Here is a 17,175-nt window from a genome sequence, read left to right on the forward strand (position 1 = left end):
GGGAGGTCACTGGTGGGTTACTGGGAGGTTACTGGTGGGTTACTGGAAGGTCACTGGTGGGTTGCTGGGAGGTCACTGGTGATATTGGGAGGTCACTGATGTTACTGGGAGGTCACTGGTGATACTGGGAGGTCACTGGTGTTACTGGGAGGTCACTGGTGATACTGGGAGGTCACTGGTGATACTGGGAGGTTACTGGTGACATTGGGAGGTCACTGGTGGGTTACTGGGAGGTCACTGGTGATACTGGGAGGTCACTGGTGTTACTGGGAGGTTACTGGTGACATTGGGAGGTCACTGATGTTACTGGGCGGTCACTGGTGATACTGGGAGGTCACTGGTGTTACTGGGAGGTTACTGGTGACATTGGGAGGTCACTGATGTTACTGGGCGGTCACTGGTGATACTGGGAGGTCACTGGTGTTACTGGGAGGTTACTGGTGACATTGGGAGGTCACTGATGTTACTGGGAGGTCACTGGTGATACTGGGAGGTCACTGGTGTTACTGGGAGGTTACTGGTGACATTGGGAGGTCACTGGTGGGTTGCTGGGAGGTTACTGGTGATACTGGGAGGTCACTGGTGTTACTGGGAGGTTACTGGTGACATTGGGAGGTCACTGGTGGGTTACTGGGAGGTCACTGATGTTACTGGGAGGTCACTGGTGATACTGGGAGGTCACTGGTGTTACTGGGAGGTTACTGGTGACATTGGGAGGTCACTGGTGGGTTACTGGGCGGTCACTGGTGGGTTGCTGGGAGGTCACTGGTGGGTTAATGGGAGGTGACTGGTGTTACTGGGAGGTCACTGGTGTTACTGGGAGGTCACTGGTGGGTTGCTGGGAGGTTACTGGTGATATTGGGAGGTCACTGATGTTACTGGGCGGTCACTGGTGATACTGGGAGGTCACTGGTGATACTGGGAGGTTACTGGTGACATTGGGAGGTCACTGGTGGGTTACTGGGCGGTCACTGGTGATACTGGGAGGTCACTGGTGACACTGGGAGGTGACGGGTGTACCTTCGGGGGGCAGCCCCAGCATGCAGTAGGGGGCGCTGCGGCAGATCACCTCCTGCATGATGATGCCGATGCCGTAGACGTCGCCGCGGAAGGAGCCGCGTCGCTCGAGCGCCGCGTCGCGCAGCAGCTCCGGCGCCGTCCACAGCCGCTCTGGAAGGGGCGGGGCCGCGCTGGGACACGCCCCCTAGTCCACAAGCCACGCCCCTTCCCGCTAAACCACGCCCCCTTGGATGGGGAGGTGCCCACGCGGTGGGGATGGCCCAGGATGTTGTGGGTAGGAGATGCCCTCAATGGGAGGACACGCCCCCAATGGGAGGCCACGCCCATGACTGGAAGACACGCCCCTTGCCCCTAAGCCTTGCCCCTTCCCTCTAAGCCACGCCCCCTTGAATAGGTAGACTCCTACAGGTGGGGATGTCTCAGGACTTTGTGGGGAGGCCACACCCTCAATGTGAGGCCACGCCCCCAACGAGAGGCCACGCCCACTGCATGGCGGCCCCACCCCTAATCCAAAGGCCTCGCTCTATCCCAGAAGCCCCGTCCCCATCTCTATGGCCACGCCCACACCCCAGAGGCCACACCCCTAATCCAAAGGCCCCACCCCTGGTTCTATGGCCCCACCCACATAATGGAGGCCCCGCCCCAGTTCTATGGCCACACCCACATCCTGGAGGCTCCACCCCTAACCCATCGGCCCTGGCCCTGGTTCTATGGCCCCGGCCCTGGTGCTATGGCCCCGCCGACATTGTGGAGGCCACGCCCCCATCTCATAGGCCACGCCCCCTTACCCTGCGCCTGGGGAGTGGGGGTCGGCACCCGCTGGGCCTCCAGCAGCTCGTTGTAGCCATGGTCGGTGACCTTGAGCACGAAGCGCCCGTCCACCACGCAGTTGCGCGACTTGAGGCGCCCGTGGACCACGTCGCGGTGGTGGAGGTAGCGCACCCCCTAGAGGACACCGGGAGACACACCGTCATGGCCACCACGACCCACGACGGCCACGGGCATGGGCGTCAACATGGCCAACACAATGGGCACCACCATGGCCACCATCATGGCCACCATCTTCATCATGGCCACCAGCATGGACATCAACATGGCCAATGCCAGGGCCAATATCATGGCCGCCACCACCACCATCATGGCTACTACCATGGGCATCAACATGGCCAACACAATGGGCACCACCATGGTCATCACCAGGGCCAGTATCATGGCCACCACCACCACCATCATGGTTACCACCATAGACATCAACATGGCCAACACAATAGGCACCACCATGGCCACCACCATGGCCGATATCATAGCCACCACCACCACCATCATGGCTACCACCATGGACATCAACATGGCCACCACCAAGACCATTCCCATGGCCACCAGCACCACCATGGCCACCACCAAGACCATCTCCATGGCCACCACCACCATGGCTACCACCAAGACCACCACCATGGCCACCACCAAGGCCATTCCCATGCCCACCAGCACCACCAAGACCATCTCCATGGCCACCTCCACTCCCACGGCCACCGTGTCCCCCCCGAGCTGGTTGTCACCTTGATGAGGTCAATGAGGAGGGAGGACTTGAACCAAGACCACCCCCATGGCCACCTCCACCACCATGGCCACCACCAAGACTATCTCCATGGCCACCACCACCACCAAGACCATCTCCAATGGTCACCACCACCACCATGGCCACCACCAACACCATCTCCATGGCCACCACCACCACCATGGCCACCACCAAGACCACCCCCATGGCCACCACCACCACCATGGCCACCACCAAGACCATCTCCATGGCCACCTCCACTCCTACAACCACCACATCTTCCCCGGGCTTGGTCAGGTCAATGAGGAGAGACGACTTGAACCAAGACCATCTCCATGGCCACCAGAACCCCCATGGCCACCATCAAGACCATTCCCATGGCCACCACCACCATGGCCACCACCACCACCATGGCCACCACCACCACCATGGCCACCACCAAGACCATCTCCATGGCCACCAACACCACCATGGCCACCACCACCATGGCCACCACCAAGACCATCTCCATGGCCACCTCGGCTCCCACGGCCACCGTGTCCCACCCCGAGCTGGTTGTCACCTTGATGAGGTCGATGAGGAGGGAGGACTTGAACCAAGACCATCTCCATGGCCACCACCACCACCATGGCCACCACCAAGACCATCTCCATGGCCACCACCACCACCATGGCCACCACCAAGACCATCTCTATGGCCACCTCCACTCCTACAACCACCACATCTTCCCCGGGCTTGGTCAGGTCAATGAGAAGAGACGACTTGAACCAAGACCATCTCCATGGCCACCAGAACCCCCATGGCCACCATCAAGACCATTCCCATGGCCACCACCACCATGGCCACCACCACCACCATGGCCACCACCAAGACCATCTCCATGGCCACCAACACCACCATGGCCACCACCACCATGGCCACCACCAAGACCATCTCCATGGCCACCAACACCACCATGGCCACCACCACCATGGCCACCACCAAGACCATCCCCATGGCCACGACCACCATGGCCACCACCAAGACCATCTCCATGGCCACCAGAACCACCATGGCCACCACCAAGACCATCTCCAATGGTCACCAACACCACCATGGCCACCACCAAGACCATCTCCAATGGTCACCAACACCACCATGGCCACCACCACCATGGCCACCACCAAGACCATCCCCATGGCCACCAACACCACCATGGCCACCACCACCATGGCCACCACCAAGACCATCCCCATGGCCACGACCACCATGGCCACCACCAAGACCATCTCCATGGCCACCAGAACCACCATGGCCACCACCAAGACCATCTCCAATGGTCACCAACACCACCATGGCCACCACCAAGACCATCTCCAATGGTCACCAACACCACCATGGCCACCACCAAGACCATCTCCATGGCCACCAACACCACCATGGCCACCACCAAGACCATCTCCATGGCCACCAGCACCACCATGGCCACCACCAAGACCATCTCCATGGCCACCAACACCACCATGGCCACCAGGAAGGCCACCCCCCATGGCCACCACCACCACCATGGCCACCACCAAGACCATCTCCATGGTCACCACCGCCACCACGACCATCTCCATGGCCACCAGCATGATCAAGGCCACCCCCATGGCCAACACCACCAAGACCATCTCCATGGCCACCTCAGCTCCCACGGCCACCGTGTCCCCCCCGAGCTGGTTGTCACCTTGATGAGGTCGATGAGGAGGGAGGACTTGAACATCCAGTCGAGCTTCATGTCCTCGTTGCGCAGCAGGTCCTCCAGGCTGCCGCGCGAGCAGTGCTCCGACACGATGGCGAAGATCCCGCAGTCGTGGAAGAAGCCCAGGAACAGGTTGACGTTCTCGTGCCGCAGGTCGCGCAGCTGTCCCCAAGGCAGAGGACAACGTGGGACGGGGCCCCGGGGGTGTCCCCAAGGCCTGGGGTTGTCCCCATGACCCAACGTTGAACCCAAGACCCATCTTTGTCCCCCGTGATCCAATGTTGTCCCCGTGACTCAACCTTGTCCATCACGACCAAGTGATGTCCCCATGACCCAACATTGTCCCCATGACCCAACATTGTCCCCCATGACCCAACATTGTCCCCATGACCCAACATTGTCCCCATGACTCAACATTGTCCATCATGACCAAGTGATGTCCCCATGACCCAACATTGTCCCCATGACCCAACATTGTCCCCATGACTCAACGTTGTCCATCACGACCAAGTGATGTCCCCATGACCCAACATTGTCCCCATGACCCAACATTGTCCCCCATGACCCAACATTGTCCCCATGACCCAACATTGTCCCCATGACTCAACATTGTCCATCATGACCAAGTGATGTCCCCATGACCCAACATTGTCCCCATGACTCAACCTTGTCCATCACGACCAAGTGATGTCCTCATGACCCAACATTGTCCCCATGACCCAACATTGTCCCTCATGACCCAACATTGTCCCCATGACCCACTGTTGTCCCCCATGACCCAACATTGTCCATCATGACCCAACATTGTCCCCATGACCCAACATTGTCCCCATGACCCAACATTGTCCCCATGACCCACCGTTGTCCCCCATGACCAAACGTTGTCCCCATGACCACATGTTGTCCTTGATGACCCAACGTTGTCCCTCATGACCTAATGTCATCCCCATGACCCAACATTGTCCCCATGACCCGTCGTTGGTCCTCATGACCCAACATTGTCCCTGTGCCCCATCATTGTCCCCATGACCCAACATTGTCCCCCATGACCCAACATTGTCCCCATGACCCAACATTGTCCCTGTGCCCCATCATTGTCCCCATGACCCAACATTGTCCCCCATGACCCAACATTGTCCCCATGACCCAACATTGTCCCCCATGACCCAACATTGTCCCCATGACTCAACCTTGTCCATCACGACCAAGTGATGTCCTCATGACCCAACATTGTCCCCATGACCCAACATTGTCCCCATGACCCAACATTGTCCCCATGACCCAACATTGTCCCTCATGACCCAACATTGTCCCCATGACCCAACATTGTCCCCATGACTCAACCTTGTCCATCATGACCAAGTGATGTCCCCATGACCCAACATTGTCCCCATGACCCAACATTGTCCCCATGACCCAACGTTGTCCCCCATGACCCAACATTGTCCCCATGACTCAACCTTGTCCATCATGACCAAGTGATGTCCCCATGACCCAACATTGTCCCCATGACCCAACATTGTCCCTCATGACCCAACATTGTCCCCATGACCCAACATTGTCCCTCATGACCCAACATTGTCCCCATGACCCAACATTGTCCCCATGACCCAACATTGTCCATCATGACCAAGCAATGTCCCCATGACCCAATGTTGTCCCCCATGCCCCAACATTGTCCCTCATGCCCCATCATTGTCCCCACGACCCCATATTGTCCCCTATGCCCCCATGTTGTCCCCACCTTGCAGAAGACCAACTTGGTGGCCGGTTTCACCTCACTGTGCTGCTCTCCAGGGAACTTCTTCAGCCAAACCCAGTCACCCTGGGGGACAGAGCGGGTGACACCTGAGCACCCCGGAACCTGCCCCACCACAACACCCCGGGGACACCCGGAGGTGACACCTTCCTCGTCCTCCAACCCCCCATGTCAACCAGAAGCCACCAACTCACCCCAAACCCACCCCCAACCCCAAATCAAGGCAGGGTGGTGGGTGGGGGATGGAGCAGAGCAGGAGTGGTTTTTTGGGGTGAAACGGTGGGTTTTTGGCTTTCAACTTACCTGCACGGAGGCGACAAGGCCCTGCTGGTTAAACAAAAGGAGGAGGAGGGGGAGGTGGCTGTTGCCCTTCGTGTTTTCGGCTCCCTGCGGGTAAAGGGAGCTTGTCAATCATGGCCGCCTAAGGCTGTCAATCATCCAGCCGGGACGTGGGGTGGGGTCTCCCAGGTGGGGAGGGGTCACCCCACCCACTCATGGTGGGCGGGAGGGGACAGGGGTGTCCCTGGGGTTGGTGGCCTTGTCGCCCCCGGAGGTGGCAGTTGGGGGAATAGGGGGAGTTGGGGTGATAGGGACATGGGGAGGGGTGGTGGGGACACACACACAGGGGGAGGGGGACGTGGGGACATCTCACCTCGGCGATGGCCACGTTGGTGTTGTCGGGGGCGGCGGTGACGCTCTTGACGCTCTTGGTGTCCCCGGCGCTGCGGCCGGCCAGGCTGGTGCGGCTGCCGTCCACCTGGGGGTGGGGACACGAGGGGACAAGAGGGGACATGTCAGCTGTGGGGGTGTGGTGGCCAAGGGGACACGTCACCCATGGGGACCCACCAGCCAATGGATCTTCTCCAGGGCAGAATTTGGCCCTGAGGGGACTTCAGGTCATGGGGACACGTCACCCATTGGGACACGTCACATATGGGGACACGTCACCTATGGGGACCCACCTTGGGCCATGGGGACACGTCACCCATTGGGACACGTCACATATGGGGACACGTCACATATGGGGACACGTCACCTATGGGGACCCACCTTGGGCCATGGGGACACGTCACCCATTGGGACACGTCACATATGGGGACACGTCACCTATGGGGACCCACCTTGGGCCATGGGGACACGTCACCCATTGGGACACGTCACATATGGGGACACGTCACCTATGGGGACCCACCTTGGGCCATGGGGACACGTCACCCATTGGGACACAACTCAGGTCATGGCGACATGTCACCCATGGGGACACATCACCCATGGGGACCCACCAGCCAATGGATCTTCTCCAGGGCAGAACTTGGCCCTGGGGGGACTTCAGGTCATGGGGACACGTCACCCATTGGGACACATCACATATGGGGACACGTCACCTATGGGGACCCACCTTGGGCCATGGGGACATGTCACCCATTGGGACACATCACATATGGGGACACGTCACCTATGGGGACCCACCTTGGGCCATGGGGACACGTCACCCATTGGGACACGTCACATATGGGGACACGTCACCTATGGGGACCCACCTTGGGCCATGGGGACACGTCACCCATTGGGACACAACTCAGGTCATGGCGACATGTCACCCATGGGGACACATCACCCATGGGGACCCACCAGCCAATGGATCTTCTCCAGGGCAGAATTTGGCCCTGAGGGGACTTCAGGTCATGGGGACACGTCACCCATTGGGACACATCACATATGGGGACACGTCACCTATGGGGACCCACCTTGGGCCATGGGGACATGTCACCCATTGGGACACAACTCAGGCCATGGTGTCATGTCACCCATTGGGAAATGTCATCACCCAAGGGGATCTTGGTCACAGGGGACATCTTAAGCCACAGGGACACTGGAGACGTCACCCATAGGGACACATCACCCATGGGGACCTCACAGCCCACAGGTGTCCTCTCCAAGGCCACGGGGACCCATCAGCCATGGGGACACATCACCCATGAGGACACATCACCCATGAGGTCTCACCAGCCCACGTTCTCTTCCTAAGGCCAAAACCAACCACAGGCTGGACTCGAAGCCACAGCGTCACCTTCCCGGCCACCCCAGGTGCCACCAAGTCCCCCTGAGCCACTGTGGCCACCACAGAAATGGTGTCCCTCACCCGTTTGCTGCTCTGGGTGTTGATGAAGGTCAAGTCCTCCATGGTCAAGATGATCTTGTTGGGTCCCTTCATCAACTGGGCCTGTTGGATGCGGCGCCTGTGGGGAGGGGACACGGGAGCTGCCGGGTTGTCCCCAAAGTGTCCCCAAGTGTCCCCCCAGGAGGTGGTGGCACCCACCTGATGTAGCAGGCGAGGGCGGCGCCCGCTGCCACCAGGGCGGCGATGAGGAGGAAGAGGAGGAGGATGAAGGTGGCGTCCAGGCCTGGGGTGGAGGGAAGGGGTGGAGGAGTGGGATGGAGAAGCCACCCATGGCGGCCCGTGGTCACCTACAGCACCCATGGCCACCTTATGGTCATGGATGGCACCCATGGCTACCTTATGGTCATGGATGGCAACCATGGTCACCTCTGGTCAACTGTGGCCACCTGTGGCACCCATGACACCCCACGGTCACCTCTGGTCAACCGTGGCCACCTACAACACCCATGGTCATCCATGACCACCTAATGGTCATGGATGGTCACCTCAGGTTAACCATGGCCACCTGTGATGCTCAGGACACACCATGGTCACCCATGGCCACCTCTGGTCAACCATGGCCACCTGTGACATCTGTGACACACGTGGTCATCCATGGTCACCTGTGGTCAATAGTGGCCACCTCTGGTCACCCATGGCCACTAGTAACACCCATGACACACCACGGTCACCTGTGGCCACCTATGATCACCCATGGCCACCTATGACATCTATGACACCCATGGTCACCCATGACTCACCATGGTCACCCATGGCCACCTGTGACACCCACGATCCCCCATGGTCACCCATGGCCACTTATGGCCCACCATGGTCACCCATGGCCATCTATGACATCTATGACACCCATGGTCACCCATGACTCACCATAGTCATCCATGGCCACCTGTGACACCCATCATACCCCATGGTCACCCATGGCCACCTATGACTCATCATGGTCACCCATGGCCACCTGTGATACCCATGATGCCCCATGGTCACCCATAGCCATCTATGGCCCACCATGGTCACCCATGGCCACCTCTGGTCAACCATGGCCACCAATGGCCACCCATGGTCGCCTATGGTCAGCCACGACCACCTACAACACCCATGACCCCCCATGACCACCTATGGCCCACCATGGTCACCTCTGGTCAACCATGGCCACCAATGGCCACCCATGGTCACCTATGGTCAACCATGATCACCTGCAACACCCATGACCCCCCATGACCCCCTTTGGTCACCCATGGCCACCCATGACCCCCTGTGGTCACTGGCCCCGCCCACTCACCCCCATTGCAGATGGTCCCCGACTCAAACCAACACCCGGCGTCGGTGCCGGGGCTGGAGCCGTGTGGCCAATGGACGCGGTGGCCACGGTAGCTCAACCCCCGCGTCCCCGGGTCCAGCCCGTAGACCGGCCACAGGTGGTCGCCCTTGTTGTCCGTGTCCAGCACCACGTAGGGGACGGTGACGTCCCCGTCCTCGCCGACGGAGAAGTTCTGGCAGAAACCCTCCAGCTGGAAGTCGCGGATGTTCTCGGCCACGCTGGTGCCCATCACCCAGCGGCCCGTCCGGCGCGTGGCCTCCACGGCCGCCGCCAGGAAGTGGATGGAGTTGTAGATGGTGGCAAAGAGGGGGTGGACCTGGGTGGGGGGAGAGAGAGGAGGTGACACGGGGTGACAAAGGGGCCACCAGGAGCTCCAGGTGGTCGTGGTGACACCTGGAGGATGATGGTGTTGGGTGGGGTCATCTCCACCCAAGCCATGGTCATCACCCAATGCTGTTGGCCATGGTCATCTCAACTCAACGCTGTTGGCCATGGTCATCACCCAATGCTGTTGGCCATGGTCATCTCAACTCAATGCTGTTGGCCATGGTCATCACCCAATGCTGTTGGCCATGGTCATCTCAACTCAATGCTGTTGGCCATGGTCATCACCCAATGCTGTTGGCCATGGTCATCACCCAGTGCTGTTGGCCATGGTCATCTCAACTCAACGCTGTTGGCCATGGTCATCACCCAATGCTGTTGGCCATGGTCATCACCCGATGCTGTTGGCCATGGTCATCACCCAATGCTGTTGGCCATGGTCATCTCAATGCTGTTGGCCATGGTCATCACCCGATGCTGTTGGCCATGGACATCTCAACTCAATGCTGTTGGCCATGGTCATCACCCAATGCTGTTGACCATGGTCACCTTTATCCAATCCATGGTCATCTCTACCCAATGACGTTGGCCATGGTCATCACCCAATGACGTTGGTCATGGTCATCTCCACCCAATGCTGTTGCCCATGGTCATCTCTACTCGACACTGTTGGCCATGGTCATCACCCAATGCTGTTGGCCGTGGTCATCTCCACCCAATGCTGTTGGCCATGGTCATCACCCAGCGCTGTTGACCATGGTCGTCTCTATCCAATCTATGGTCATCTCTACGCAATGACGTTGGCCATGGTCATCACCCAATGATGTTGGCCATGGTCATCTCTACCCAGTCCATGGTTATCTCAACTCAATGCTGTTGGCCATGGTCATCTCCCCTGGAGATGCCTCCAATGTCCCTGGAGATGCCTTCAACCCCCCTGGAGATGCCACCAAACCCCCCAGAGATGCCACCAAACCCCCTGGAGATGCCTCCACCCCCCTGGAGATGCCTCCAAACCCCCTGGAGATGCCACCAAACCCCCCAGAGATGCCACCAAACCCCCTGGAGATGCCTCCACCCCCCTGGAGATGCCGCCAAACCCCCTGGAGATGCCACCAAACCCCCCAGAGATGCCACCAAACCCCCTGAAGATGCCTCCACCCCCCTGGAATTGCCCCCAAACCCCTCAGAGATACCACCAAACCCCTCCCACCTCACCTGCGCGGGGTCAATGTGCGCGGGGACCTCATAGGCCTCCTTGGCCTCCTGCAGGACCTCGCGGAAGTTGCGGTCGGGCGAGTCGATGGTGACGGTGAGGACGGCGTCGTAGGCCAAGCGCAGTTTGGTGTTGTTGGCCAGCGCGGGGTAGGAGACGCGGCGATAGGGCAGGGGGAAGGTGAGGGCGTCGTAGGGGACGAAGACGTAGGTGCCATCGGTCATGCCCAGGTCCTCGGCCTCCTCCAATAGGACGCGCTGCTCCTCGCCGCCCAGCAGGACCGAGTGCATGCACATCAGCACCACTGCGGGGACACGGGGACAGCGGGGTCACGGGGGGACGTGTGGGGACGTGAGGGACATGGGGGGACATGGGGGGACACGTGGGTCATGGGGGTGATGGTGGGAACATGTGGGTCATGATGGGGCAATGGGGGGATGTGGGGATCATGGGGAGACATGGAGGTCATGGTGGGGACATGGGGGTGACACGTGGGACATGGGGGTGATGGTGGGGAAACGTGGGACATGGGGGGATATGGTGGGACATGTGGGACGTGGTGGGACATGACACATGGGGGTGATGGTGGGGACACGTGAGACATGGGGGACATGATGGGACATGTGGGTCATGGGGGGACATGGGGGTGACACATGGGACATGGGGGTGATGGTGGGAACATGTGGGTCATGATGGGACAATGGGGGGATGTGGGGATCATGGGGAGACATGGAGGTCATGGTGGGGACATGGGGGTGACACATGGGACATGGGGGTGATGGTGGGGACATGTGGGACATGGGGGTTATGGGAGTGACACATGGGACATGGGGGTGATGGTGGGGACACATGGGTCATGATGGGACATGTGGGGGACATGGGGGGACATGGGGGTGACACATGGGACATAGGGGTGATGGTGGGGACACGTGGGACATGGGGGGACATGGTGGGACATGTGGGTCATGAGGGAACATGGGGGTGACACGTGGGACATGGGGGTGATGGTGGCACACGTGGGTCGTGATGGGGACATGGGGGCCATGGGGAGACATAGGGACACATGGGGATATGTGGGTCACGGTGGGTACTCCATCTCCATCTGTCCATCTGTCCAACCACATTCACCTCCATCATCTCCATCCATCTCCATCCATCTCCATCTCCATCTCCATCCATCTCCATCCACCTCCATCCATCTCCATCTCCATCCATCTCCATCTCCATCCATCTCCATCTCCATCCATCTCCATCCATCTCCATCTCCACCTCCATCCATCTCCATCTCCATCCATCTCCATCTCCATCCATCTCCATCTCCATCCATCTCCATCTCCATCTCCATCCATCTCCATCTCCATCCATCTCCATCTCCATCTCCATCTCCATCCATCTCCATCCATCTCCATCCATCTCCATCCATCTCCATCTCCATCCATCTCCATCCATCTCCATCTCCACCTCCATCCATCTCCATCTCCATCCATCTCCATCTCCATCCATCTCCATCTCCATCTCCATCTCCATCCATCTCCATCCATCTCCATCCATCTCCATCCATCTCCATCTCCATCCATCTCCATCCATCTCCATCTCCATCCACCTCCATCCATCTCCATCCATCTCCATCTCCATCCATCTCCATCTCCATCCATCTCCATCTCCATCTCCATCCATCTCCATCTCCATCCACCTCCATCCATCTCCATCTCCATCCATCTCCATCTCCATCCATCTCCATCTCCATCCACCTCCATCCATCTCCATCTCCATCCATCTCCATCCATCTCCATCTCCATCTCCATCCATCTCCATCTCCATCCATCTCCACCTCCATCCATCTCCATCTCCATCTCCATCCATCTCCATCTCCATCTCCATCCATCTCCATCTCCATCCATCTCCATCTCCATCCAACCCCCACCATCTCCCCCCGTCCCCCCGTTACCTCTGACCCCGTCCGCCCTCTGCACCCTCCTCAGCGCCTCCCGGGCCTCATCCTGCTGCGTCCCCAGCGCCGTGACCACGGTGACCGGCAGCCCCCGCGCCCGCAGCTCCTGGGCCACTCCCTGGCCCACCTCCCGCCACGCGTCCCCCGCCGACGTCACCACGGCCACGTGCGCCCACCGGAAGTATCTCAGCACCTCGTGGAGAACCCCAACGGGCTCCGGCATCGGCACCACCAACGTGTCCAACCCCTCGGCGTCCCCCAAGCAGGACCAAGACACCAACGGCTTGTTCCAGGCGGCGGCCAATAGGCCGGCGGCGCCGCAGGCGGCCGGGTTGAACGGGCCAATCAGGGCGGCGGCATAACGGTCGAGGTTGAGGAGGTTGGTGACGGCCTGGGGGGTGTCGCAGGGCTCGGTGACCACCACGGCGTCCCACCAGTAGCCGCGGTTGAACGCCGGGTGGCGGTTGAGGCGGGCGACGGCCAATCGGGAGGCGACGTCCGGGAGGGCGTGGCTCAGGATGGGGTCACATGACCAGGGGCCCATGACGCCCATCTTGAAGGTGGCGGCCGAGGTTGGGGACGGGGGGAGGAGGAGGAGGAGGAGGAGGAGGAGGAGGCGACGAGGCCACCGCGGGTGGTGGGACAGGCCCAGGAGGGAGGGGGATGGGGTGGGGACACTTGGGGAGGTGGCACCATGGGAGGTGGCACCATGGTGGGACTCAGCGTCATGGGAGATGCCACCACCACCATGGGAGATGTCACTGTGCAAGATGCCACCGTGGGAGACGATGTCACCATCATGGGAGATGCCACCATGATGAGAGATGTCACCATAGGAGATGTCACCATCGTGGGAGATGTCACTGTAGGAGACGTCACCGTCATGGGAGACGTCATCACCGTGGAAGACGTCATCATAGGAGATGATGTCACCATTATGGGAGATGTCACCACCATGAGAGATGTCACTGTGCAAGGTGCCACCATGGGAGATGTCACCATGATGGGAGATGTCACCATTGGGGATGTCACTGTAGGAGATGCCACCATGGGAGATGTCACCACCATGGGAGGAGACGTCGTCATCATGGAAGACGTCATCATAGGAGATGATGTCACCATTATGGGAGATGTCACCACCATGAGAGATGTCACCATCATGGGAGACGTCATCATAGGAGATGTCACCACCATGAGAGATGTCACTGTGCAAGGTGCCACCATGGGAGATGTCACTATGATGGGAGACGTCACCGTTGGAGATGTCACTGTAGGAGATGCCACCATGGGAGATGTCACCACCATGGGAGGAGACGTCGTCATCATGGAAGATGTCATCATAGGAGATGATGTCACCATTATGGGAGATGTCACCACCATGAGAGATGTCACTGTGCCAGGTGCCACCATGGGAGATGTCACCATGATGGGAGATGTCACCATCACAGGAGACGTCATCATGGGAGATGTCACCACCATGAGAGATGTCACTGTGCCAGGTGCCACCATGGGAGATGTCACCATGATGGGAGATGTCACCATTGGGGATGTCACTGTAGGAGATGCCACCATGGGAGATGTCACCATGATGGAAGATGTCACCATCACAGGAGATGTCATCATGGGAGATGTCACCACCATGGGAGATGCCACCATCATGGGAGATGCCACCACTGTAGGAGTCACCATCATGGGAGATGTCACCATAGGAAATGTCACCATGGGAGATGCCACCACTGTGGGAGATGTCACTGGAGGAGATGCCAGCACTGTAGATGTCACCATGGGAGATGCAACCAATATGAGAGATGCCACCATGAGAAGACATGTCACCATGGGAGGTGTCACTACGGGAGATGTCACTGGAGGAGATGCCACCACCACGGGAGATGCCACCACCATGGGAGATGCCACTATGACAAGAGATGTCACCATGAGAGATGATGTCACCTTGGGAGATGTCACCACTATGGACGACGTCCCTATTCTGAGAGATGCCACCATCGTGGGAGATGCCACCACTGTGGGAAATGTCACCGGAGATGCCACCACCATGGGATGTGACATTATGGGAGATGCCACCACTGGGGGAGACGATGACGATGTCACAGGAGGTGCCGCAATGCCAGGAAATGTCACCATGGGAGATGCCACCATGGGAGATGCCACCATGTCCAAAGCCACCACAGGTCCCATCCCTGTGGCTGGTGCCACCATGGGGCCACACAGTCATGGGGACATTGGGGACATCATTGGGGTCATTGGGGACATCGTTGGGGCTGTTGGGGACCTTGAGGATGTTGGGGATGTCGTTTGAGTCATTGGGGACGTCGTTGGGGTCGTTGGGACCATTGGGGCCATCGTTTGGGTCATTTGGGTCATTGGGGCCATTGGGGATGTCGCTGCGGTCATTGGGGACATTGTTGGGGACGTTTTTGGGGACATTGGGGTCCTTGGGGCCATCGTTGAGGACGTTGGGGACATCGTTGGGGCCATTTGGGACACTGTTGGGGTCCTTGGGGACATCGTTGGGGACGTTGGGGACATCGTTGGGGACGTTGGGGACATCGTTGGGGTCCTTGGGGACATCGTTGGGGACATTGGGGACGTCGGGTCGGGGGGTCCTCACGCCCGGGGGGGTCCGGTGGCCTCGGGCGATGTCACCATGGTGGGACGGCGGGGACGATGTCACCATGATGGGACGTCACCTGGGAGAGAGGGTGGGGGTCAGGGGGGCGCCCGGACGCCTGGGTCCCTTATGGGGTTCCCGGACGCCTGGGTCCCTTTTTGGAGGTTCCCCGGACGCCTGGGTCCCGTATGGGGGTCCTTGGATGCCTGGGTCCCATATGGGGATCCCCGGACGCCTGGGTCCCTTATGGGGTTCCCAGACGCCTGGGATCCATATGGGGGTCCCTGCATGCCTGGGTCCCTTTTGGAGGGTCCCCGGACGCCTGGGTCCCTTATGGTGTTCCTGGATGCTTGGGTCCCTTATGGGGGTTCCCGGACGCCTGGGTCCTCACAAGGGGGGGAGGGGGCGGAGCCAGCTCAGCCCCTCCCCCTCCCTTCCCCATCATCCCCCGCGGCTTCGTTAATCCCCCTGGGGGGGAGGGGGGGTTTAAAACCGGGATTATCCGCCCCTCCCCCACCCCCCCCCGAGGCCACGTGCGGGGACGGGGTGGGGGGAGGGGAGGGGACACGTCACCCCCCCCCCAATAATCCCCTCCCCCTCCCCCCCCCCCGGTTATTTCTGTCACCTTCATCCCCCGCGGACGGGTCACCCCGTGTGACACCGACATTGTCACACACGCGTGTGAACGGGACACGTGTCGCACACACACACGGGGGACAGGGACCCAGGCGTCCGGGAGGGACCCAGGCATCCGGAGGGGGACCCTAATAGGGGACCCTAATACCCCAATAAGGGACCCAGGTGTTCAGGAGGGACCCAGGCGTCTGGGAGAGGACCCAGGCGTCCGGGAGGGGACCTTAATAGTGGACCCTAATATCCCAGAAAAGGACCCAGGCGTCCGGGAGGGACCCAGGTGTCCAGGGGGCAGGGACCCTAACACCCCAATAAAGGACCCAGGTGTCCGGGTGGGGACCCTAAAAAGGGACCCAGGCATCCGGGAGGGACCCAGGCATCCGAGGGGTGGAGACACTAACACCCCAATACGGGATCCAGGTGTCCAGGTGGGGACCCTAGAAAGGGACCCAGGCATCCGGGAGGGACCCAGGCATCTGGGAAAGGACCTAGGTGTCCGGGAGAGGACCTTAATAGGGGACCCTAGTACCCCAGGAAGGGACCCAGGCGTCCGGGTGGGGACCCAGGTGTCCGGGAGGGGACAATAATAAGGGACCCAGGCATCCGGGAGGTCAGAACCCCAGGACTCCAATAGGGGACCCAGGCGTCCGGAGGGGGGAACCCCAATAGGGGACCCTAATGCACCAGGGAGGGGCCCAGGTGTTCGGGTGGATGGAACCCCAGGACCCCAATAGGGGACCCAGGTGTCTAGGAAGGGACCCAGGCGTCCGGGGTGGGGGACCCCAATAGGGAACCTTAATACCCCAAAAGAGGACCCAGGCATCTGGGTGGGGGGGACCCCAATAAGGGACTCACGTGTTTG

General features: G+C 59.7%; 1 protein-coding gene across 1 annotated transcript in view; it reads right to left on the bottom strand.

Annotated features, from left to right (window-relative positions):
* The window catches only part of LOC102095707 (retinal guanylyl cyclase 1-like), a 28,191-nt gene extending 12,444 nt beyond the window's left edge, over nt 1-15,747 (bottom strand). The window contains exons 1-11 of the mRNA XM_065044188.1: nt 13,049-15,747; nt 11,103-11,404; nt 9,522-9,876; nt 8,381-8,465; nt 8,204-8,300; nt 6,713-6,817; nt 6,364-6,447; nt 6,046-6,126; nt 4,287-4,463; nt 1,809-1,965; nt 1,021-1,170 (exon numbers count right to left, since the gene is read on the bottom strand). Of these exons, the coding sequence (XP_064900260.1) occupies nt 1,021-1,170; nt 1,809-1,965; nt 4,287-4,463; nt 6,046-6,126; nt 6,364-6,447; nt 6,713-6,817; nt 8,204-8,300; nt 8,381-8,465; nt 9,522-9,876; nt 11,103-11,404; nt 13,049-15,746 (4,291 nt within the window). The 5' untranslated portion in view covers nt 15,747. The remainder of the gene's footprint in view (nt 1-1,020; nt 1,171-1,808; nt 1,966-4,286; nt 4,464-6,045; nt 6,127-6,363; nt 6,448-6,712; nt 6,818-8,203; nt 8,301-8,380; nt 8,466-9,521; nt 9,877-11,102; nt 11,405-13,048) is intronic.
* Between the last annotated feature and the right edge of the window lie 1,428 nt (nt 15,748-17,175).

The sequence above is a fragment of the Columba livia genome, chromosome 33 (assembly GCF_036013475.1).
Source record: "Columba livia isolate bColLiv1 breed racing homer chromosome 33, bColLiv1.pat.W.v2, whole genome shotgun sequence".
NCBI lineage: Eukaryota > Metazoa > Chordata > Aves > Columbiformes > Columbidae > Columba > Columba livia.